The 26,697-nt window shown below is 36.3% G+C and overlaps 1 protein-coding gene across 3 annotated transcripts in view; it reads left to right on the top strand.

Moving 5' to 3' along the window:
• The window catches only part of DYM (dymeclin), a 540,520-nt gene that overhangs the window by 136,301 nt on the left and 377,522 nt on the right, over positions 1 to 26,697 (top strand). For all 3 annotated transcript variants that reach the window (XM_074279349.1, XM_074279350.1, XM_074279351.1), the window contains one exon: positions 17,594 to 17,719. In XM_074279349.1, the coding sequence (XP_074135450.1) occupies positions 17,594 to 17,719 (126 nt within the window). The remainder of the gene's footprint in view (positions 1 to 17,593; positions 17,720 to 26,697) is intronic.

Genomic DNA, 26,697 nt, shown 5'->3' with positions numbered 1-26,697 from the left:
GAGTTGAGGTTGACATCAAATTTGTGATCTTGAGTGACTAGAGGAATCCTGATGTTATTGACAGAGATAGGAGCATTTTTAGTGGATGAGTGGATTTACAGACCAAAATATTACCCAGAGTCCAGTTTTATTGTTGGATAAACTGTAAAGCTCATAGATGATATGATGTCTACACAGATATATCTGGCCACTTAGCCAACAGAGGTTGTTTACAGAAGTTTTTTTTTTTTTTAATACCAGAAAAATTAAACTTGATAAATATTAAGATTTTTTTCTTTGATTCAATCAACATATATTTATTAAGAACCTATTTTGCTATGTTGTGGAGGTACAAAGACAAAAATAAAATAGTCCCTGCCCTTCAGTTTATATTCTTTCAGTGAGAAAACAAAGGTTAAATGCCATGCATGGGGTCGCTTGTCATTTATGTCACAGGTAGGAATTGAACTTGGTCCTGATATACTTGGAAGCTAACTCTCTATTTGCTGTGCTCCCACTGCTCTAAGACTTTTGGAGTACTCTGTATATAATGTTTAGGGAAATGAGTTTGAAAAACAGTGTGAAGAGAGGTAAGAAAGATAACCAGTTCAGAATTTCTGGTGCCACAAAAGTCCAGAAAATAATAAGTATCCAAGGGGAGTGGGCAATCAGTAGTGCCTGAGGTTACAGCAAAGTCAAGAAGAATAGGGATTGAGAGAAGGCCCTTAGATTTGTCAATTAGGAAGTCATTAGTTTTAGTTGAGCATTGAAATTGGAAGCTAGATTATGGAGAATTAAGAGTAGTAAATCAGAGGAGAGGAAGAGGAAACAAGGTATTTATGCAGCTTTCCCCCTAGGAATACGGTAGTAAAAGGGAAGAAAAAGTATGATATTTTCATAGTTTAGTTAGGGGTGTGTGTGTGTGTGTGTATATGTGTGTTTGGATGGAATATGTTGGGGAAAGTGGTATTTTTTAGGTTTTATAGAAACCAATAGTTAGAGATTGAAGATTAAAGAGAGGAAGGGATGGGATTACTGTGGGGATAGTCTACTAGAAATAAAAGTATGGAATCAAAGGTTGAATAATTGAAAGGAGGCAGTCAATCCTAGATGCTTTCCAGCATGAAAATTGTATTATGCTACTATGAGATGTAGAAACCAAAGGAAGAATGCTTTTTTTTTTTTTTAAAGACTTGTAAAATTAAGTGTCATAGTGTTGATATCATGAATGATATAGTAAATAAGAGTATTGGACCTGTACTCAGTAAGACTTCTCGTCCTGAGTTCAAATCTATCCTTAGACAGTTCCCAGCTGTCTATGCGTGTCACTTCACCCTGTTTCCCTCAGTTTTCTCATCTGTAAAATGAGCTGGAGAAAGAAATGGCAAACCATTCCAGTATCTTTATTAAGAAATTCCCAAATGGGGTACATGACTGAATAACAAAATTTTGCAGTCACAGGGCATTCCACTAATCTTAGTGGAGTTTTATCCCAATCTATTTATTTATTTATGTATTTATGTATTTATTTATTTAATCATTTATCCACTTATTTATTCATTTATTTATTTATTCATGCATTCATTTATTTATTTATTTATTTATTTATTTGTCTATTTATTTATTTATTTATTTTTTCATTCATTCATTTATTTATTTATTTATTCATCCATCTATTTATTTGTTTTAGTTGTGGCTTTTTATTTACAAAACATATGCATGGGTAATTTTTCAATACTGGCCTTTGCAAAACCTTCTGTTCCAAATTTTCCCCTCTTTTTTTAATTATAGCTTTTTATTTACAAGATATATGCATAGGTAATTTTTCAGCATTGACAATTGCAAAACCTTTTGTTCCAATTTTTCCCCTCTTTCCCTCCACCCCTTCCCCCAGATGGCAGGTGGACCAATATATGTTAAATATGTTAAAGTATATGTTAAATACAGTACATGTATATATGTCCATAGTTATTTTGCTGTGCAAGAAGAATCAGACTTTGAAATCATGTACAATTAACTTGTGAAGGAAATGAAAAATGCAGGCAGACAAAAATAGAGGGATTGGGAATTCTTTGTAATAGTTCACACTCATTTCCCAGAATTCTTTTGCTGGGTGTAGCTGGTTCAATTTATTACTGCTTTATTGGAACTGATTTGGTTCATTTCATTGTTGAAGAGGGCCACGTCCATCGGAATTGATCATCGTATAGTATTGTTGTTGAAGAATATGATGATTTCCTGGTCCTGCTCATTTCACTCAGCATCAGTTCATGTAAGTCTTTCCAGGCCTTTCTGAAATCATCCTGCTGGTCATTTCTTACAGAACAATAATATTCCATAATATTAATATGCCACAATTTATTCATCCAATCTCCAATTGATGGGTATCCATTCAGTTTCCAATTTCTAGCCACTACAAAGAAGGCTGCCACAAACATTCTTTCACATACAGGTCCCTTTCCCTTTAAGATCTCTTTAGGATATAAGGTCAGTAGTAACTCTGCTGGATCAAAGGGTACACACAGTGTGTTAACTTTTTGAGCATAGTTCCAAATCACTCTCCAGAATGGTTGGATTCATTCACAGTTCCACCAACAATGTACCAGTGTCCCAGTTTTCTCACATCCCCTCCAACATTATGCATTATCTTTCCCTGTCATTCTAGCCAATCTGACAGTTGTGTAGTGGTCAAATTTTCCCTTCTTTACCTCAACTCCCTCCCCTAGATGGCAGGTATTCCAATACATATTAAAATATATGTTAAATCCCACATATGTATACATATCCATACAGTTATCTTGCTGCAGAAGAAAAATCGGATCTAGAAAGAAAAAAAAAAAAAAAAACCTGAGAAAGAAAACAAAAATGCAAGCAAACAGCAACAGAGTGAAAATGATATGTTGTGGTCCACTCATTTTCCACAGTCCTCTTCCATTTGTAACGTGCCCTCCTGGCAGTTACTATTACTAGTCTGTCCTAGGCCCAACAGAGAACCTTTGACCACTGACCTTTGCAGTGTCAACTCTACCCGGCTCGCCTTCTCTGAGGCCTTCAAAGGTCTCTGGTCATGTTCTCTTGAATCTATAGTTTAATAACCGGTAGCAAGCTCAAGAACAGCCACATGTAATCTTAAAAGCATTTATTATACCTACTCACATAATGCCCTGACTGATGCCCTGACTTGTTGGTTCCCGAGTAAACACCTGGCTCTCTTCATTACTGAACAATTGGAACAGGTCTGAATCAATTCATTGTTGAAGAGAGCCATGTCCATCAGAATTGATTATCCTAATGTTTTGTTGTTGTCGTGTACAATGATTTCCTGATTCTGCTCCTTTCACTCAGCATCTGTTTATGTAAGTCTCTCCAGGACTCTCTGAAATCATTCCTACAGAACAATAATATTCCACAACATTCATATACCATAATTTATTCAGCTATTCTCTTAATTGATGGGCATCCATTCAATTTCCAGTTTCTAGCCACTATGAAACAGGCTGCCACAAATATTTTTGCACATGTGGGTCTCCTTCCCTCCTTTAAGATCTCTTTGGGATATAAACCCAGTAGTAACACTGCTGGGTCAAAGGGTATAAAGTTTTGATCATAGTTTCAAATTGCTCTCCAGAATGGTTGGATTCATTCATAGTTCTACCAACAATGAATGTCCCCGTTTTCCCATATTCCCTCCAACATTCATCCTTACCTTTTCCTGTTATCTTAGCCAATCTGAGAGGTGTATAATTGTATCTCAGAGTTGTTTTAATTTGCATTTTTCTGATCATTAGTGATTTGGAGCACCTTTTCATATGACTAGAAATAGTTTCAATTTCTTCATCTGAAAATTGTTCATATCCTTTGACCATTTGTCAGTTGGAGAATTGTAAGGGGCCTTTAAATGGGTGCCACAGCGCATCGGGAGATTGAGGCCCGGAAGTAATTTCTGTGGATATTAGGACTGCCCTTGGGCGGGATCCTGGCCATATTGAGATAGCTTCATAATGGGTGACTCTCTCGCTGATTGGCTGTGTGTGTGACCTCACAGGCCCTATGTAAGCCCACTGCAGGCAGCAGGCGGTCCTCTTTAACCTGGCGCTCTTCACCCTGGCTCCCTAGCCTTGGTGGCCAAGCCAAGATGGATAGCCAAAAGAGGTAAGGGTTTTGGTAGTGAACACATGGGTCTTCTGACCAGGTGTTCACTCGGGAACCAACAAGTCAGGGCATCAAGTCACGGCATTATGTGAGTAGGTATAATAAAGGCTTTTAAGATTACACGTGGTTGTTCTTGAGTGCGCTACCGGTTATTAAGCTAGTAATTGTAACTGCCAGGAGAGCACGTTACAGAGAATGGCTTGATTTCTAATAAATTTGAGTCAATTCTCTATGTATTTTGGAAATGAGGCCTTTATTAAAACTTCTGAATGTAAAAAATGTTCTCCCAGTTTATTGCTTTCCTTCTAATCTTGTTGGCATTAGGTTTGTTTGTACAAAAACTTTTTAACTTATTATAATCAAAATTATCTATTTTGTGATCAGTAATGATCTTTAGTTCTTTTTTGGTCACAAATTCCTTCCTCCTCCAAAGGTATGAGAGGTTAAACTATCCTATGTTTTTCTAATTTATTTATAATATCATTCTTTATGCCTAGATTATGAACCCATTTTGATCTTATCTTGGTATATGGTGTTAAGTGTGGGTCAATGCCTAGTTTCTGCCATACTAGTTTTCAATTTTCATAACAGTTTTTGTCAAGTAAAAGACCCCAAAAGCTGGGGTCTTTGGGCTTGTCAAATACTAGATTGCTATAGTTACTGACTATTTTGCTATAGTTACTGACTAAATAATCAGTCCTGTGAACGTAACCTATTCCACTGATCAACTAGTCTATTTTTTAGCTAGTACCAAAAGGTTTTGACAACTGGTGCTTTTATAATATAGTTTTATATCTGATGCAGCTAGACCACCTTCATTTGATTTTTTTTTTTTTTTCATTAGTTAGTTCCCTTGAAATTCTTGACTTTTTGTTCTTACAGATGATTTTTGTTGTTATTTTTTCTAGGTCAGTTAAAATAGTTTCTTGGGAGTCTGGTATAATACTAAATAAATAGATTAGGTTAGGTAGTATTGTCATCTTTGTTATATTTGCTTGACCTATCCAAGAGCATTTGATATTTTTTCAATTGTTTAGATCTGACTTTATTTGTGTGGAAAGTGTTTTGTAGTTTTGCTTATATAATTCCTGACTTTCCCTTGGCAGATAGATTCCCAAATATTTTATACTATCGGCAGTTATTTTAAATGGAATTTCTCTTTGTATCTCTTGCTATTGGATTTTGTGTTAGTGATGTATAAAAATGCTGATGATTTATGTGGATTTATTTTGTATCCTGCAACTTTGCTAAAGTTATGGATTATTTCTAATAGCTTTTTAGTTGATTCTCTGGTTCTCTAAGTATACCATCATATCATCTGCAAAGAATGATAATTTGGTTTCCTCATTACTTACTCTAATTCCTTTAACTCATTTTCATCTCTTATTGCCAAAGCTAGCATTTCTTATATAATATTGAATAGTAATGGTGATAGTTGACAGCCTTGTTTCACCCCTGATCTTATTGGAAATGGTTCCAGTTTATCCCCATTACATATGATATTACTAATGGTTTTTTTCATGGATTCGTTCACAATTTCACCAGCAATGTATCAGTGTCCCAGTTTTCCCACATCCCCCTTTAAATACATGTTATTTATTATTTTAAGGAAAAGGCCATTTATTCCTATGCTTTCTGGTGTTTTTAATAGGAATGGGTGTTAGATATCAAATGCTTTTTCTGCATGTATTAAGATAATTATATGGTTTTTGTTAATTTGGTTATTGATATAGTCAATTATGCTAATAGTTTTCCTAATATTGAACAGACTCTGCATTCTTAATATAAATCCTACTTGGTTATCATATATTATCTTGGGGATGATTTTCTGTAATCTCTTTGCTAATATTTTATTTAAGATTTTTGCATCAATATTCATTAGGGAGATTGGTCTATAGTTTTCTTTCTCTCTTTTTGTCCTACCTGGTTTAGGTACCATCTCTGTGTCATAAAAGGAATTTGGTAGGAGTCCTTCATTCCCTATTTTTAAAAATAGTTTATATAGTATTGAACTTAATTGTTCTTTAAATGTTTAGTATAATTCACATGTAAATCTATCTTGTCCTGGGGATTTTTTCTTAGGGATTTGATTAATAGCTTGTTGCATTTCTTTTTCTTAAATAGGACTATTTAAGCAATTTACTTCCTCTGTTAATCTGGGCAATCTTTACTTTTTTTTTTTTTTTTTTTGAGGCTGGGGTTAAGTGACTTGGACAGGGTCACACAGCTAGGAAGTGTTAAGTGTCTGAGACCAGATTTGAACTCGGGTCCTCCTGAATTCAAGGCTGGTGCTCTATCCACTGCGCCCCTAGCTGCCCCCCAATCTTTACTTTTGTAGGTATTCCTCCATTTCACTTAGGTTATCAAATTTTTTGGCATAAAGTTGGACAAAGTAACTCCTAATTATTTCTCTAATATCTTCTTCATTGGTGGAAAGTTATCCCTTTTCATTTTTAAGACTAACAATTTAATTTTCTTCTTTCCTTTTTGTAATCAAATTTACTAAAGGTTTTTCTATTTTTTTTCCCATAAAACCAACTCTTGGTTTTATTTATTTTATTTATTAATTCAATAGTTTTTTTAGCTTCAATTTTATTAATCTCTCCTTTTATTTTTAGAATTTCAAGTTTGGTATTTGATTGGAGTTTTAAAATTTGCTGTTTTTCTAGATTTTTTAGTTGCTTGCCCAATTCAGATTTCCCTTTATTACCACTTTGGCTGCATCCCACAAATTTTGGTATGTTGTCTCATTACTCTCATTCTCTTGGATGAAATTATTAATTGTGTTTATAATTTGTTGTTTCACCCATACTTTATTTAGGATGAGATTGTTTGTTTAGTTTCCAATTATTTATTGGTCTATTTTCCTCTGGCTTTTTATTGAATGTAATTTTCATTGCATCGTGATCTGAAAAGGATGCATTTACTATTTCTGCCTTTCTGCGTTTGAATTTGAGGTTTTTTATGTCCTAATATATGGTTAATTTTTGTATAGGTCCCATGAACTGCTGAGAAGAAAGTATACTCATTTCTGTCTCCATTAATTTTTCTCCAAAGATCTATCATACCTAACTTTAATAGTGTTCTTTTTACCTCTTTAAGTTCTTTCTTATTTATTTTGTGGTTTGATTTATCTAGTTCTGAGAGTACAAGATTGAGATCTCCCTTATTATAGTTTTGCTGTCTATTTCTTCTTGTAGCTCTCTTAACTTCTCTTTTAGGAATTTCCATGTGATAACACTTGGTGCATATATATTTAGTATTGATATTGCTTCATTATCTATGCTACCCTTTAGCAAGATATAGTGCCCTTCCTTATCTCTTTTAATTAGATCAATTTTTGCTTTTGCTTGATCTGAGATCAGAATGGCCCCCCTGCTTTTTTTTTTTTTTTTTTTTTTTTTTTTACTTCACCTGAAGCATAATAGATTCTGCTCCAGCCTTTTACCTTTACTCTGTATGCTTTAAATGTGTTTTTTGTGAACAATATATTGTGGAATTCTGGCTTTTAATCCAGTCTGCTATCCACTTCTACTTTATGGGAGAATTCACACCATTCACATTTACAGTTAAAACTACTGTTTCTATATTTCCTGCCATTTTATTATCTCCAGATTGAACTTTTCCCTTTCCTTTTCCCTTTTCCCTCCTCCCCAGTATTTAACTTTAGATCATCACTTGTCTCAAGCAGCACTCCCCCTTTAGAATCTCTCCCCCTTTCTTAATGCCTTTCTCCTACTATTTCTGTTTTCCCTTTTTAATTTAGCCTACCCCTTCCCTTTTCATATTTCCCCTCCTCTTTAATAAGGTGACAGTAGTTTCCTGTGTACACCAAATATGTCTAATATTTTCTCTTTGAACCGAATTTGTGGAGAGTAAGATTCACAATTCACACAATGTTCATCCCTGTCCCTTCTTTCCCTTGAATGAATAAGGTTTTTTTTTTTCCTCTTTGTGAGATGTAATTTCCCTCATTTTACCTTCACTTTTCATTTTTTCTGATACTATCCCCTTTCCCCCTCTAGTTCCTTTTTTATATTATAACAATAAAATCAAATTATACATGCACCCTGTATGTATACCTATAACAGAAATACAGATCTCAAGAGTTCTTATTACCTTTTAATGTTTCTTTTGAGTCCTATATTAGAGTTCAACTTTTTTGTTTAGCTTTGGTCTTTTCATCAGAAATACATGGAATTTACCTATTTCATTGAATGCCCATTCTTCTTTCCTAGAAGAAAATGTTCAGTTTAGCAGGGTACTTTATTCTTGGTTGTGTTCCAAGTTCCTTTGCCTTTTGGAATATCAAGATTCCAGGTCCTTTGGTCCTTTAAGGTGGAAGCTGCTGGATCCTGGGTAATCCTTATTATGGCTTCTCAGTATTTGAATTATTTTTTTTCCGGCTGCTTGTAATATTTTTTCCTTGGTGTGATAGTTCTGAAACAGCCCCAATATTCCTTGGTGTTTTAATTTTGTTTCTCTTTCAGGACGTGTTTGGTGAATTATTTCAATGGATATTTTACCTTCTTATTCTGTGACATCAGCATAGTTCTCTGATAATTTCCTGAAAAAGTAGTGTCTAGGCTCTTTTTTTCATCATATTTTCAGGGAGTCCAATAAACCTTAGATTATTTCTCCTAGATCTATTTTCCATGTCAGTTGATTTCCCAAGTACGTATTTTACATTTTTTTCTTTTTTCTTTTTTGGTTTTGCTTTACTGATTCTTGATGTCTCATCGAGTCATTCATTTCCATTTGTTTAATTCTGATTTTTACTGAATTATTTCCTTCATTTACTTTTTTTTTTTTTAGTAATTTTTGTATTCAATTGAGTTTTTAAATGAGTTGTTTTGCTCTGTGGATTTTTTTTTCCATTTCATAAATTCTATTTTTTACAGTTATTTTCTTTTACCATTTCATAAATTCTGTTTTTCAGGGAGTTGTTTTCTTTTTCCATTTCATCAAATCTATCTTTTAATGAGTTATATGCCTTTTCTAAATTCTCTTGCAGAGTTTTCCTTTCTCCATTCTTCTTCTAGTACTTTTTTGAGATCCTTTTTAATTTCTTCTAGGATAGCCTTGTTTGGTGAGGACCAGGTTATATCACTCTTTGGGGCTTTATGTGGAGACAATCTGCTTTTAGTCACCTCTGGGTTTGAAATCTGTTCTTCTCTTTCACCATAGAAGCTGTCTATAGTTAGAGCTTGCTTTGCCTTTTTATTCATTTTTAAAAAAATGTTGGGATCTGCTTTTAGGGCTAGGAAGATTTTCCAAGCTTCCTCTACAAGCATCAGTAAAGAGGTAGTGAAGCGGCAGCAGCTGTGCTGAATCAGTGCTGATTCGCTCCTGGTGCTGGATGGGTGTGGCCAGGTCTCTAGTGAAATTCTGGCATTTCAGGGTTTACTATTTAACTTTTGTGTTTGTGTTGTATGTTTTATAACTTCTGTACTTATCTACTGGCAACCACAACAAGAGTAGCCAACACTGTGATGCAGTCCTCCCCATAGATCCTCCATTGCAGGGAGTCTGCACCACCCCACAGAGACTGCATCAGCCCTGGGTCTGCACAGTGTGGGCTGGTGTCATGCACCTGACCTCCCTCTGTGTCCAACCAAAACAGACGTCTTCTGGCAGTCTTCAAAATTATCTTGTGCTGTTAATTTGTGAATATTTGTGAATTCTGTAGGTGTAGAACTAATTCAGGCGCTGATTTTGGTAATTAGTTGAGGATCCAGGGAGAAGTTCAGAAAGAAGCATCTGTCTTCTCCACCATCTTGTCTCCGCCATAGATGAGGCTATCAGGATTTTCTCACATCCAGACAGCTTTTTCTAGTATAAATACCAAAGAACATTTCCCCAATAACCCCATTTTGTCTCGAAAGGAGAAGGGGTAATGGGTAGAATAGAATAAGTATACACAGTCAAAGGAGTACTCAGGTGGCCTAAGGTGCAAACACCATAATGTTTTAAAAGACATTAAGCATTGGGTACAGAGGATGATATGAAGAGTGGAGATAATAGTTAATCTTAAATGGGTTTGATCTACTTTTTAAAAAATATCTGAGCCTTTTCAGTTTTTTTAGGGAAGGCTTTTACCCAATTAGTACAGGTTTCAACAAAAACCAAAAGCAGTTTGAAGCCCCTGAGAAGAGGGCACATGTATGTAAAATCTATCTGCCATACTATTCTGAGTGTTTACCCCTTCTCCAGATAGACCCCATGAAGGGAAGGCAGTTTAAAAGCCCTCTCACGATTTACTTGGTCACAATCTGGGCAGGAATGACAGACCTGTTTAATTGTTTGTCCTAGCTTGTGACCAGTGAAAATAGGTTTCTCAAGTGTTTGGGATGGGTGCAAGACCCGCTTTCCCAAATTAACTAATCAAAGACATCTTCATGTACAAAGAGAAAGCATTTATTTAATCCCTGCAGGGAGAAGCCCAGACACACCTGGGAGCCATCCCAACTGCTGCCATGTACTCCTAGAACCTGGCCAGCTTCCAGCTTGTCCAGGACTTAAAAGCAAAAGACCATAAGCAACTGAATCTGCAAGCCTGGATCCCTTGGCTTACAAGTGAATCCCTCTTTAGTGTCTTTACAAAATACAAAAGAAACCTCTTTAGGTCCATGCAAAGCTTGCAATAATTTTAGAATTTGTCCTGCCTACTTAATGGGGAATATTTTTATTTATTATTATTATTATTATTATTTTTGCTATCAAAAATGCTTTTTCTTCCCATAAAGCTCCAAGAGCATGAAAAACATATTTGGAGTCATTCCTTTCCCCAATTCTAAAACTTTGTGAGGATAAAAATGCTCTGAACCCGGAGGAGGGTTAGAATGCTCCAGTAGTTGGTCTAGGGTGAACTTTGAGGCTTCCTCAATTAGAAGGGCTATGGCAGCCATTGCTTTCAGGCAGGAGGGTCACTTGTCCAAAGATACACAGTTTCTCTGAGAAGTAAGCAAGGGGTATAGGATAACATTCCAGAGACTGAGTCGGTACCCTTGGGACCTGACCCTGCCTTCCATCAATGTACAGTTTAAAAGGCTTTAGGATCAGTTTAGCTTTCAGGGTCTTAAATCCTTGGCCTGATAAGGACCACCATTCGAGGGGAATGAGTCAGGGCCTTGTATAGAATCACAGAGGGGCTTGGCAATAACTAAAGTTAGGTATAAAAGTCAGGCATGCATAGGAAAGTATATAGCTGCTTCTTTCAGGAAAGTTCAGGGAGTGATTAACAAATTGATAGACATTGTGTGGCCTTTAGACAAAGAAATTTCATAGCCCTGTGTAGGCGAGGAGAGCTGCAAATTAGGGGTTTGTATGGCTGGAGCGAGAGAAGCCTCTCTCAGTAGGGCTGCAGATCAAGATATTTTCATCCTGGATAGCCAGGGCCTGTCCAAATAGGTGGGGGCTGTCATGGAAGCCCTGAGCTACCTCCATCTTATGGACATGACTGCCCATGTTAATTAGTGGGGGTTACATTCTCCTGCATTTGCCCTTTCAAGGGCAAAATGAAATTGTGATTCTTTATGCAAAGCATCTTTAAAATCTAAGATAGAAAACCATTTTATCCCCTAGGATATCTGGTATTGGGGTCATGGCTCCTACTGACCATTTGATTTGATTATAGAAATTTGGTATAAGAGGAAAAAGCAGGTACATGATTATAATAGTATTAAAAACAGTTTCTTCAACCTTCAGATTGAGAGCGCATACATGACAGAATAAAGCTTGCTTAATTGTGTTTGACAACCAATTATGCAATAATAATTCCAACTCATAGCCAGGCTCAAGAATAATCAGGTAGGAAACCAAGAAATAGAACTGGGAAACTGAGGCAGAAGGATCCCACCTTGAACAAAAGTTAAGGTTGTCCTTCCATCTCTTACCCAGATATGACATCCACTTATGACAGTTCAGGAAGGTATTCATCTGAGTAACAGCATTTCTCTCGAATGGTGGGTTATTGACTTAATGATTAGGCAACGCAATTCAAAACTCCTTTAAAAGAATATCAGTTACAGTCCCAAGAGATTTTATCTCAAATAGCATATTCTACTAATTGCAGTTTAGGGCTACGTATATTATTTTAAAAGTTTATCAGGAATTACATAGGAGATTTTGTTTTTAACATGTTTTATATATTTAAACTCATCCTGGTGCAAAGAATCAATCATTAACCAAGCTTATAGATGCTTAGTAAATACATTCTTTAAGAACTATAAATCCTAAACAGACTCATTTCTCAGGGCTGATGACCTTGCTTACCCTGATGGTTTCAAAAGAACTGGCAAGCTTACAAATTAAGGGGTCTTGACAAACTCCAGAGAAGGAGCTGAGCTTGCTATTGCCCACCCCAATTCTTACTGTTGTCATGGATTGAGTTATTTGATACCTCTTCTCACTCTGTGAAAGAAGAAAAGGTGTTATACACCTCATACTTGGAGGTGAACTGATGAAGCTTTCACCTCATCCGTCTTGTTCCACACACAGTGATTACCAATTTTAGGTTTAATATGATGGCAATAATTCCAAATAATTTAGTTAACAATTTTAGAATTTTCCTAATAGCCAAATAGTCTTAGCTATAATTTCTATTCCTTTAAATAAGTTTCGCTTTTGTTTTAGAGAGAAAACAAGACAATTCTTAAAATTGAGATAATAGATTTTAAAAATTGACTTAAATTGAGTTAATGTGATTTCTTAAATTCTGATTAAATGTGCTAGACAAACTGAATTGCCTTTGTTATTTCCATTTTATGCAAATTATTTCTCTTTTGTGAGCCAGGAAAAGGGTTAAGGTGCCAGTTGTTACTGAGGGAGCCCTCAGAAGTCTGACTCTAGATAATTCAAAAGAAGGCTGTTTGTTGCCAGTCTTTGAAGTAGTAGGAACCTGCTTTTGTTTTCCGAAAGTTCCCAAATTCTTAAATTTTCTGTTACATATCCCTTTAGTGGGCTTTGATTAGAATTCCTTTAAAACTATTTTTACTATCATATCTCAAATAACAAATTAGAAATCATTTATCTCAACATTGGCATTATATATTGGTCATATCAAAAAACCCAAAAAGTTAACAAATATGAAGCAGTTATTTTATTCATATAGCATGTTTCATGCTAAGCACTTTTGCAATCGTGATCTTCACAACAAAAATTATTTTTATTTCTCTTTACAAATCAGAAAACTGGGCAGAGATAAAATAATTTGTCATAAATTAGATAGCTGACACATATCCCCAACTGAAACAGAGAATGGTTGGCTTACCAAATGCAGAGGTTGATTGGCTTTCTCATCTCACATTGCCATGCTGGGTGGTACCAAGTACCCAAATTCTTCCTATGCAGTTGTTGGACAGAACCTATAGAAGACTTGGATGACTGGTACCAGGTTATCTCCCTTTGATGGTAATTTCAGATGTTAGGGCTTAGGGAATGCTGACTATGGAGCCTGACATTCACTCCATCTCCATTCCTTTAAGCTGGGTTAGGGAGGTATTTGGGCAAGGTTATGTGGGGTCTCCACATTTTGCTGCTTCCACTATTTCTACAGGTGAGGCAGAATTTGAGTTTCCCTATAGTTTCTTAGCATTCTTTTTTCTTAATCTATGCTGAGATGAGAGGAGTTAGCAATGGGCTTGGGCTGTTATTTATCTTGTTAGCAATCCCCACAACTTATATATACTCAGGACTGTGGGGAGTGGAGTGGATAAGATCCCTTAATATCTTCTGGAGTGCATTCTAAAAGGAGCAGAAGGGGATTCTGAACAAGATAGGAATCAAGGAAGGGTTAGCAAAAAGTTGCTATTTACCTAGTTTGTTTTTTTTTTCTTTTCTTTCAGAGTGGGGCAAATTCCTGGAATTATCCCCAATATTTCAGGAATTTTTTCTTGCAATCTTAAAATGACTAATTGTAAAACTTCTTAAAACTTTGAGAATCTGCTAAGATGCTATTTTAATTTTAATTAGCTAATTTTATTTCTATAGCCCCCAAGATGGAGGTCCACAGGAAAAAGTTAGACTTTTTCCCTTTTAAAGGTAGGAATCAAGGATGTTGAGTAATCTTTCCCAGCATTCTAACTTCAGCATAGAAGATTTTTCTTTTTTATTTCATTTTAAATCTTTCCAGGTAACAAAATCTAGCTCACAGAACAAAATGACACAGATATTCTGCACAGGCACACAGACAAAAATATCATGAAAGTGGACTGTCCCATCATTGGCAAAAGCCGTCCTATAGTACTTTGTCTCCTCTGGCGTCCTAGAGAAGGTGAAAAGGTGGCAAAAATTCTCTAAAAACTTTACCAAAAATTGCAAGAATTTCCAAATCTGAGTGTTCCCAATCAAGGCTAAGTGTGGAGCTCATGATGATCCAGGAAAACTTTCTCCCAATTGTTTGGAGGGTCCCTGTTATAGGATTGAGGGAGAAAAAAAATGAGAGATTTACTTTCATAAGGAGGGAATCAAGCTAAGGGAGGCCAGGCTCTCCCCATATTGGGCCACTAAATGTTCAAGTTGGAAAGGAACTCCAAAAGATTGAGCGTCACAGACAAGTGTCAAGAAGTGTCTCAAAAGAATTTGCTGGCTTGAATCTATATCCAAGCCAAGGGACAGTTTATTGTAATTGTAATGCTAATTAAAGCAGGCTAAGTTCCAAAAGAATTTAGCAAAGGACCCTGAGAAAGGAGGAGCATTTATCCAGTTCTTCATGTTATTGATATCTAATTTTATAGCCTAGAGGTAGAACTGAGGAGTGGTCTTAGGAATTTGGTTATCATTGACTAGCTGATCTAGGATTATCCTAAAACTAGAAGACTTTAGAATCACTGACAGACAAGATTGTCAGAACAATAGCTTTCTAAGGTTAGCAAGTCTTAGGATTACTAATATATTTTCCCTAAAGTCTAAGGGAAGAAATATTATTATATTCCTAGGCCACAAGACTTTTACAATCATTCATGGACAGGTTGTTAAACGAACAGAAGCATTCTAAGATCAAGGGACCTTAAAATTATTGCTATATTTCTCCTAGAAGCTATACCATATCACCTGGATTCTTTTAAGTTTCAACTAAAAACCTACCCTTCACAGGAAATCTTTCTGTAGTCTTGTTATTTACAGTGTCTGTAATTATTATTATTTCCTACTTGTTCTATATGTAACTTGTTGTGTATATATTTGTTTGCTGCCATTAGAATGTGATCTTCCTGAGGATTGTCTTTTGCTGGCGCATAGTGGATGCTTAATACATGTTTATTGATTGAATGAGAGTTTCTATTAGAAAGGCATGGGAGGGGAAAGTTATAAAGGGCTTTAAATGGAAAATAGGAAATTTTTTTATTTGATTCTGGTGGTAAAACCTGGACAAGAAATAGTATAATTAAAATTTTTTTTAAGGTTGAGCTTTTGTTTTTATTTATTCTTTTTTTTTAATATATATTTTAATAATTTTTATTTACCAGATATATGCATGGGTAATTTTACAATATTGACAATTGCCAAACCTTTTGTTCTAATTTTTCCCCTCCTTCCCCCCCCCCCAAGATGGCAGGTTGACCAATACATGATAAATATGTTAAAGTATAAATTAAATATAATATATGTGTACATGTCCAAACAGTTTTTTGTTGTACAAAAAGAATCGGACTTTTGTACAATTAGCCTGTGAAAGAAATCCAAAATGCAGGTGGACAAAATTAGAGAGATTGGGAATTCTATGTAGTGATTCATAGTCATCTCCCAGAGTTCTTTTGCTGGGTGTAGCTGGTTCAGTTCATTACTGCTCTATTGGGACTGATTTGGTTCATCTCATTGTTGAAAATGGCCACATCCATCAGAATTGATCATCATATAGTATTGATATAATTAATTTTTTAAGCAGTGTTACTAAAAGCCTTAATGATTGGGTAGCATCTTATAATCCAGGGTAATTTTTTGTAACATATACCTAGGGAAAGAGGACATTGAGGTATTTTGTTTGTGATGCAATTAGTCTTGATAAAGCAAATATTAGAGGTGTTTGAGAAATGGGTTTATTTAGTAATTATCATCTTTAAAAATCATTGGAGTTTTTTGTAATTTTTTTTATCTTTTGGATTCTATTTATTTTTTACTTTAAAGAAGTCATAAAAGTGTAATAAAGAGTAGACTTTCTATAAATATTAGAATGCATTCCCAAAGCTCAATTCCCATTACTAATATAAAAAACAAAATAATTTATCAAAAACTCAACTGCCTCACTGATGAATACAGGAAAGATTTATTTGCAAGAATAAGTGCCTAGGTTAGTATACCTACTTTTGGAACCATAAAGGTAGTGTTTTATTTCTTGTCCTGAAGAGGAATCCTTCCTCCTATTCTCCATTAATTGAATGTTACTGAAATTACAGAATGTGAATCTTCACCTCTCAGTATGTAGACAGTCCCTGCCCCTAAAGAGTATATCTTTTTCAGGGGGAAGACCAAAGGCATGGCAAAAGTCCAAAGGATTCTTTTTTTCCCCAAAAAATCTCAGGCTTTCACCCCTGATTTCAAAAGATAGCCTCTAATCCCCCAAGGTACTTACCTTCTTATGGAGCCAAAGTTCAAAAGGCTTCTTTTCAAATCTAAAACCTCCAGCCCAATTATTCTTTGTCCTCGTGGGATTTCAGTTTTCTAATTTGTTTCATTTTTTCCAATTTAATTTTTATAATTCTGTGGAAACCTACTAAGTCCCACCCATTTCTCACATTAATAGTTAAAGGAATTTTGAACCTATAAAAATGTTGAGGCAGGAAACACCCCAACAATATTAGGGTCCCCAGATTGATGTCAGGCGCAGGATGAAAGAATTCACAAACTGTCTCCAAGTTAAGAGGCAAAGATTTATTATATTGCTTATAGAAGGCTGAATTCCAGAGGAATTTAGCAAAGAGCCAGAAACCAGAAGATAATTTGAGTGATAATTTGAATGAGAAACAAAGATCTGGTTTAAGTCACTGATAGGCTAATTTTATGGCTTAGCAGTACAATTGTAATGGTGTGTGTGTGTGTGTGGGGGGGTTGCACCCTTCATTGAGTTCTTTGGCTTTTTGAAGAATATTGAATGGAGATGAAACTGCTCCCATCATTAAATTCTGTGGCTTACTATGATTGTTCTCCAACAAACAACACTGTTTGTGGCACTCCCAAGGCTTGAGAGTTTCTCAGAAATGGCTACATTCTCCCCAGGAGCTACATTTATCAAAATAATGAATGATGAGATAATCGAAACCTATGTAAAAATTAAAAGCTGGAAAAAGATTTTCATCTTTTTCTTTGTTGATTTTCAGATTTATCAAATATTTGTGAATTAGGAAAAAAGTTTCAAATTTGACATTGGTATTTTCTTCAGTTTTTAAAATGTACAATTCATTTTAGAAATCAGAAATAGTTTAATTCTTCAAAATGATAAATATCTTGCTATCTCTTTTCTCCACAGAGATATAACATATGGAATATCATTAGAGGCCGTGTCAACACTGGTTGTTTTCCTTTCCTGCCAGCTCTTCCATAAGGAAATTTTGAGACAGAGCATAAGCCACAAATACCTGATGCATGGGCAATGGTATGTTTCAGTCTTGAAGAGCTTGTCTTAGAAATTTTTTTAAGCTTTCTGTTGTGTAAATCTTTTTCTCAGTAACTGCAGATCTCTTGTATACATTTTCACTCAAGTCTGCCACTCTCATGTCTACCTTAAATAATTCAAAACCAAATTGATCATTCTCTTTTAACTAGATCTTTTTTCTGCCTTTGCCATCTTTGTCAGTGGTATGATTGTATTCTCTGATTATTCTTATTCTTATTCTAAATCTTTGAATATATTTTGATTCTTACAATGTATAATGTACATGTATACATGCACATGTATACATTATACATGCACATGTGTGTGTTTGCACACCCACACACACACACATATATCATTATCATTACCCCTGCTTGAAGACTGGTCTTGCTTATCTCCCCTCTTAAAATCCCTTAATTACTTCAGGATTTTATTTCTACTGTGACAAGGACTCACTTGACTTTAGTGCATGTCCTGACATAGAATGTTTGTAAAAATTTATTAGTGTCATGTTGCTGTAGTCATAATGATGAGGTGCTAGAATTGGGGTGGGAGATCCCCTGTAGTTGGAGGTGTAGATCCTACGTGAAAGAAATCACAAACCCAAAATCTCTGTGGCAAAAAGGGATTTATTGGCACTGAGAAGTCAGCTTGCTAGGAAGACAGACTTCTTAGTGGGCAATATAGCAAAGGCAGGTTATACTGAGAAGATATCTTAACAGTGGGCAAGGTCCTGTTTAAGATGTCTACAAAGATTCTGGGTTCAGAGTTGTCTTTTATTAGCTATCTAAGGCTCTGGCTTCAATTCAAAATTGAATGAGATTCACTCAGTATTGACAATACTCCGGGCTTAGATCTCCAATTGAAAAAAGATTACTTATCTAGGGAGTTTGAGGTACTGGGAGTGGTTCTGGACTAATCTTCAACTCAATAGAGGGTGTGACCAGGTCCCTAGCCATCATCTCCAACTGAATAAGACCACTAACTGGCTTCCCTGAAGGGTGGATCTCTTTCAGAGGAGAGTTTTGGACGGTTTCAGGATTCGTCCCCATCATTTCCCTCCAAAAGATCTCAGTTTACAACACAATAAGAAAAAAAAAATGTTAGTGAAGTGCAATTGAAATCAGATGAAGATCACTAGTGCAGAGATGATAGTTTTAACAAACATTTTTGTGACAACAGTAGAAGGAGAAAAATTACTAGTAGAGATAGTCTTGGTCTGTAACTTTCATATCTGAAGTGGTAAGTTTTCTAAATAATTTAATTAGGAGCTAAGAATTGGGAGCAGTGAAGTAGCAGTGAACAGTAGGAAAGTAGGAACATTATCCCTATAGATACCAGTTCAGCAAGAGGTTGAAAAGGGTGAGTGAGAAGTAGTTAAGGATGTAGTCATTTTTTGCTGACTCAAAAAAATGAGAAATCTTTTACAAATTTAAAATTTTTTACAGAGATTAAGGAAATGTGTAACTTCAGTTCTTTGTAGGAAGATTGTCTCCAAAATTAAATAGAAAAGAAAAAGGTAAAAAAAATCAAAGAAAATTTATTCAAGGAGAAGAAAGTAGCACGACACAGTAGAATTAGAGGATGTGCTTTAAATCCTGTCATACCACTCCTTACCAGGGACTTTGGATGAACCACAAGCTTTCTGTGGCTTATTTTTATATTTAATTAGACTAGATCACTTGTTAAATCCCTTTATGTCAAAGTGTGCTTTGTAATATGTGAGACAAGTAATATGGAGGTCAGTAATCTGTCAACAAGCTAAATCCTTTCTGTGGACAAGGCACTGTGTTACAAAAAAAAGGCAAAAACATGGAAGGGTGGGTCAGGAAAGGCATAAACATTTATATAGTGCCTACTATGTGCCAGGTACTGTGCTAAATATTTTACAAAGAATTCATTTGAAAAAAATTACATTGAAATTAGAATTTTGTACTTATTTGTTACTTTGTTTAATTTTTTTTTTTTTTTTTTTACTTTTTATCAGGAAGTAGGTAGTATGTTTTATCATTAATCCTTTGGAAATGTAATTGGGCATTACACTTATCAGAGTCGCTGATTCTTTCGTGGTTGTTCATCTTTACCATATTGTTGTTATTTGTAAATTGTTCTTCTACTTTCATTTACTTTACTCAGCATCAATTCACACAAGTCTTCCCTGGATTTTTTGAAACTATCCATGTCATTAAAAAAATGGTATTATGCATATATTTATGCATAAATATCTATTACCATTTTGATACTGTAATTTGTTTAGCCATTCCAAAGTTGATGGACATGCTTCAGATTCATATTTTTATATAGCTCCTATCATTTCATCAGGAATGCTTGGGTTGCTTCTATTGCATTAAAGGTCCCATTTATTCTCCTATAGAACTATATTTATTTTTGCTGGGTATTTATTCTTAGTTATAATAGCCTGCTAGATAGCACAGGGAGTAGATCACTGGGCCTAGAGTTAGAAAGAACTGAGTACCAATCTAGCCATAGTTGTGTTACCCAGTACTAAATCTAGGTCCTCTGAATTTATATCCAGTAGATATAGTAGAAATCAGTGTTGGTTGAAATAGGCAGGGAAAGTTTTGTGAAGAAGTTTAGAGTTGAGCTGAACTTTGAGGGAGAAGATGAAGCTTGGTAGTGCCATAATGCATAGATCACTGGGCCTAGTATCAGGCAGACCTGAGTTCAGATGTGACCTAGGTGAGTAAATTAGCATCTCTTTGCCTCTCTTTGCTTAACTGAAAATGGGGAAAATAAGAGCATTGTAGCATTTACCGCTAAATATTGTGGTAGTATCAAATGGGATAATTATTTGTAAATGCTTTGCTTAATGCATAGCACTATATGTAGACATTATGTAAATGTTTATTCCCATCCTTCACTTTCTCCAATATCCTTTGTCCTTTGTTAGATGTATTCCAAGATCTGTTCTTCTTTATACAGCTGGTTGTTAAGTCATGTCTGATTCTGATTGAGACTCCTTGAATTCTTTCTTACTCACTGCTTGCAGTATTTTTTTTTTTTTTTTAAATTTTGAATTTCTTGCTTTTGGCTGGGCTATAATATTCCTTGGCCTTTACATCTTGGGGTTTCTTTCAAAAGGTGATTGATAGTTTTTCACCTCTGGTTATGAGATATCTGGGAGTTTCCTTTCAGTATTTCTTGAAATATGATGTTTTCATAGTGTTCAGCTAGTTCATTGGCTATAAAATTTTTTCTTCTCCGTGTTTTTTTTTTAGGTCAGTTGTTGTTGCCACGTGAATCCTTATATTTTCTTTCTTTTTTTTCCACCCCAGTTGTTTGACTGTTTCAGTATTCTTTGTTGCTTCATGAAGTCATTTTCTTTTCTTTGATGTGTCCTTATTTTCAGGAATATTATCATTTACATCTTTTATAAGGCCTTTCTTCCATAGATCTTACTTTTTTTCCAATTTCTTTTTTGCTTCAGTGCTTTCATTCATTCATAAAAAAAGGTTTTTTTAAACAAAAAAAAGGCAACTCTTATTTCATCTCTTTCATTTGTTTCTAAACTTTGTTTTTCATTGATGCTTTGCTTATGGATATTTTGGAGTCATTTTTTTTCTGGCTCTCCCTATCACTTTTAATAACTTTTTATAGTATTATTTTTTTTGTTGTTGTTTTTTGCATTTTTTTCCAACCATCTGAAGGATGACTTAGAATTTCATGTTAGGGTCAGCCTTGACCATCTCTTTTGTTGAATGCGTCAGGTAAACTTTTTGTTTTGTTTTGCTACTTTTTGGAGGTATTGATTGTTGTTTTTCATGGACCACAGAGACACCTAAAACTGGGGATTGATCTTCAAACTTTTGGGACTCCCAAAGTAGTCCAATCCAAGGCAAAGTCTAGTGGTTGCCTTGTCCTAGTCTGAACTCTGCAAGTTTCTGAGCTGGGTGGGTATGAGCAACAGCAGTTTCTAGTAGAATTTTGTCACAATTCGACATCTGAGAATCTATGCTGGTTCATAGTAAAAGAACTGTAGACTTCCCATTGATCTAGGATTCTTGCTCTGATTTGTGACGAGCTGTCGTCTCCAGAAGCTGCTGAATCGCTCTCTGGGAAGAGATCTGCTGTGTCTACTCAAATCTCTCAGACAGATTCTTCTTCCTGTAACGAACCGTTGTCTCCAGGCAGTTGCTGTTAACTCTTGTCCAAAGAAGTGACTTCCCTTCCTGCAGAGAGCCCCGTCAAGCCTGATGCAATTCAGAGTCTTCCTTCTTGAATCCTGGCTCTGAATCTCCTCCAGCTCTTATCCTTCTCCAGGCCGATCTGCCCTCTGCGCCCAGTGCTGTCTCTTTTTATCCTCCCAGAGAATGGGCGTGGGATAATGCAAGGGCTTCTGGGAAGAACCACCCCAGCCAATGAGCTTGCCCCCTCTATCAAGTCAACCTGAGTTCTCACCTTGTAATTGTCCAGAAAACCTGAATTCTCACCTTGTCACCATCCAGACAACCTTAGTTCTCACTTAGTAATCCTAACATCTCCCCCTTTCTTTTGATTTAGAACATAGGACAGTCATGACCTTGAAACATAAATCCATCAATATGGGAAGTATTACAGATAATTACATAAATTACATAAGCACATAGTAACATAACACATGCTAGAAGTATATACATAATCATAATCATAAATTGAAAATTTATAAATGTCCATAAGTCCATTGTCCATTAGTCTCATCTTGTGTGAGGAAGTCCAATGATTCCTGCTGGTTTTTAAAGTTCTTTAACAGTCTTCTTATTATCCATGCTCTTTCAGTGTCAGATGTTTCTTAGATCTTCTCCTTTATTTTGAGGTCTTTCTCTTTTTCTGTCTCTCTCTGATGGACAAGGCGAATATGACTCGTTGGCACCCATCTGATTCCTTCTCTTGCTGAAGAAATACAAGCAAACCCTCTCCCCCAGGCAGTTAACCTATCTGGTCCCTTCCATTCACCACTTTCTGGATCTCTCCACATCACCTGGCGATTATCTAAGGACAGTGGAGATGCTCTCACTGGACACTGCTCTTCTGGTGGGTTATAAAACCTGTCTGCTGGAGCCAGTGCATCTTTGTCAAAAATTAGAAAATTAATGGTATAGAGAACTAAATTTAGAAGTTCCCTAGGGCTACCTGTGGCTCCCCCTTTCTTTTGTTTTTGGAGGAGTGTCTTAATATCTCTGTTTCTTCTCTCTACTATTGCCTGCCCTTGAGGATTAAAGGGTATGCCCGTGGTATGTAAAATCTTATACTGTGCACAAAAGTGTGTAAAATGTTTGGACGTATATGCAGGTCCATTGTCTGTTTTTATTGCTTGTGGCACACCCATAATTGCAAAAGCTTGTATAAGGAATTCAGTGACCACTCGGGCTGTCTCTTTTGCTGCTGGCATTGCAAATGTGAATCCTGAAAAGGTGTCTAGCACGACATGAATAAAAGATAGACGACCAAAAGACTTATAATGGGTCACATCCATTTGCCAGATTTCATTGGGTCTCAAACCACGAGGATTCTTCCCTGGAGGGAGTGTAGGAGCATGGAAAGGAAGACAAGCTGTACAGCTTTTTACTATGCTCCTAGCTTCCTCTCTTGTGATTCCAAATTGTAAACGTAAAGCTCGAGCAGCCTGATGATATTTAGAATGAGATTCTTGTGCTTCCTGAAATAAAGGACTACTGGCTAACATGGTTAGAAGGCTATCTGCCTTTGAATTTCCATCAAAAATGGGACCTGGAAGTCCACTATGTGAGTGGACATGCAAGATATAAATCTTGCCTGGATGTTTTCTCACTTGCTCTTGAAGTTCCTTAAAGAGCTGATAAATATTAGAGGCTGCAAATTTTATTTGGGCTGTGGCAATTCTTTGTACTACACCTACTGAATAGGCTGAATCAGTAATTATATTTACGTCTCCTGGGTAATAAGTAAGAGCTAGCATGATAGCAAATAATTCATTCTGTTGAGTGGATTGAAAAGGAGTCCTGATTACTCTCTTTATGGTTAAATCATGAGAGTATATGGCACAAATATTTTCTTTGGAGGCATCTGTAAAGATTGTTGGTCCTTTAAGAGGAACCTTAGAAACCTTTTCTTCAAAAATCCATCGCCAATTATGTAGTAGCCGGGTAATCTTTAATGGAGATCCATGTGCAAAATTTGGAGCGGTGGCCAATAAAATTTGCCATTCTGGGATGGTCTCACAGCATACATTAATTTGTGCGTTAGTATAGAATGTGTATATTTTTTCAGGACTTATTCCAGATAATTGTGTTACTCTCTTAATAGCTTTTAATAAAATCCTAGCCACAAGCACTGGGTAAGGGGTAAGGCTTTGTTCTGGTTGTGCTGGGAGGTTCACCCACTCAATCACTCTGTCTCCTTGATGAAGGACTGCTGTGGGTGCCTCTTTTGTAGCAAAAACTGATATTTCCAAGGGTTTTTGAGTGACTCTTTCAACCACATTGGATAAAGCCAGTTCAACTTCTCTCAAAGCCTTTTGTGCTTCTTTTGTAAGCTGGCGTGGTGAATTTAAAGCACTGTCTCCCCTTAAAATGTCATAGAGAGGTTGTAGTTGATTGGTAGTTAAGCCTAACACTGGACGCATCCATTGGATATCTCCTATTAATTTTTGAAAGTCATTTAAGGTGTTCAACTTCTCTGTTCTTAAAGAAAGCTTTTGTACTGTGAGTGTCTTAGGATATACTTCATATCCTAAATATTGAAAAGGAGCATGTCTTTGAATTTTTTCTGTAGCTATATGCAGTTTGTAGTACTTTAATGTTTCCATGGTCCTTTGTAGACATGCCTCTAACATTTGTTCCTCAGGTGCACATCCCAAAATATCATCCATATAATGTAACAATATTACTTTTGGAAAGGCTTTTCTTACTGGAGCAAGAGCAGCTGCAACATACATTTGGCACATAGTAGGGCTGTTTTTCATTCCCTGTGGCAAAACTGTCCATTCATATCTTTTATAAGGCTCAGCCAAATTAACACTAGGCACTGAAAAAGCAAATCTTTTCATATCCTCCTTATCTAGAGGAATAGAATAGAAACAATCCTTAATGTCTATAACCCATAGAGGCCATTCTATTGGCAACTGAGTAGGAGATGGAAGTCCAGGCTGAAGAGTTCCCATAGTTTCCATCTGTTCATTTACTCTTCTTAGATCAGTTATCATCCTCCATTTTCCAGATTTCTTTTTCACCACAAATACTGGGGAATTCCAAGGACTTAGAGAAGGCCGCAAGTGTCCTTGGTCAAGTTGTTCTTGCACTATGTCTAATAAGGCCTGAATTTTATCACTTCTTAAGGGCCACTGTTCTACCCACACTGGTAAATCAGTCTTCCACTGAATAGGAACTGGTGAAAGTGCAGGTAGGCCTTCAACAGCAGCCCTGCCTAAAAAGCCGAAGTGCTTATTTGTAATCCTATCTGCTGTAAAATGTCTCTTCCCCACAGATTGATGGGGATTTTTTCAACCACAAAAGGAGTAAAAGCTCCTGTTTCTCCTTCAAATACCCATCTCAAAGGCCTAGCACTAACTTCTGCTGCTATTGATCCTCCCACCCCAGACATATAGGTGTCTGCTTTAATCTTTGGCCAGTGACCGGGCCAATTGGCACCTCTAATAACTGTACGATCTGCACCCGTGTCTACCAATCCTTCAAATGGTATTCCGTTTATATAAATAGTAAGCATAGGTCGGTCAGCTGTCACAGCTGCTGTCCAATATATTCCTGGATTTTGTTCATTGGAGTCAAAATCTAGGCGACTATCACTAGGTTGCTTATTAGGGGTCCGTAACAATAAGCCTGATGCTACTACTTCTCCTGGTTGATAAATCACACGTTGTCTGCCTGTGTTAGTGACTGGGATATTAGATACACATTCTCCAGTCTCCCACATCAGTGTATGGATGGACACTGTTTTGTAGGCACTCTCAGAAGGTGAAATGGTCAAGCCTACTGTGCCTGGAGGCAAAGGATCCATAGGCTCAACAGGAACAGATTTCACTTCTCCAGGGAGTATCTCGGTAGTCTCTACTGCACACAACTCTATTTTTCCTAATTTCAATCCCTTTCTTCCATCTGATTGCCTTTTGGCTGATTGATCATGTCTTAAAATTCTCTGGATGTAACCTCGGCTGCCATCATGCCCCACTTGGGGGGCTGAAGCTGGGCCCCACCTGTCATTTCCCTGGGTCAATCTACATTCGGAGGCCCAGTGGAGGCCCTTGTGACATTTTGGACATGGAGTTTTAGGTCTTCTCTCACCCTGTCTTCTCACTGTATCTCCATATCTACACTGAGCTCTTAGATGCCCAATTTTTCCACATTGAAAACATTGCCGAGTTTCTCTAGAAGTCCCTTGCCAGGAGGGACCCTGTCTTTCCACATTCATCATTGTCCGGGTGTAAAAAGCATTTGTTCCCACTGTAGCACAGCGTCTTATGATCTCCTCTAAAGGAGCATCTTTGTCTAATCCCCATATAATTCTTTTGCAAATCTCATTGGCATTTTCCTTAGCCAGATGTCTGGTCATTATTTCTGTAGCTGAATTTTCTCCAATAGTTCTTTTGACAGCAGTTTGCAAACGTCCCACAAAATCTGCAAAAGGTTCATTGGGACCTTGCTGTATTTTAGTGAAAGCCTCTCCCCGATCTTTCTGTCCAGGGAGGACACCCCATGCTTTTATTGCAGCTTTAGCAATTTGTTCATATATTGTCATGGTATAATTAATCTGTTCCGAATTCTCTCCATACTGACCTTCACCAGCTAAGTGCTCAAAAGTGAATTGTGTGTTAACTCCTATTTCCAAATTGCATCTGACTTGAATTTTACATAATTCATGAAATTCCGCAAGCCATAATAAATTTTCTCCAGGTTCCAGACATGTCCTTGCTATGGATTTCCAATCATTCGGGGTTAGGACTTCATAAGACAAACCATCTAGTAACATTTTGACATAAGCTGATG

This window comes from Sminthopsis crassicaudata, chromosome 1 (assembly GCF_048593235.1).
Source record: "Sminthopsis crassicaudata isolate SCR6 chromosome 1, ASM4859323v1, whole genome shotgun sequence".
Lineage (NCBI taxonomy): Eukaryota > Metazoa > Chordata > Mammalia > Dasyuromorphia > Dasyuridae > Sminthopsis > Sminthopsis crassicaudata.
The sequence above is the reverse complement of the archived record's forward strand: the minus strand, read 5'-3'. Positions and strand labels throughout refer to the sequence as shown.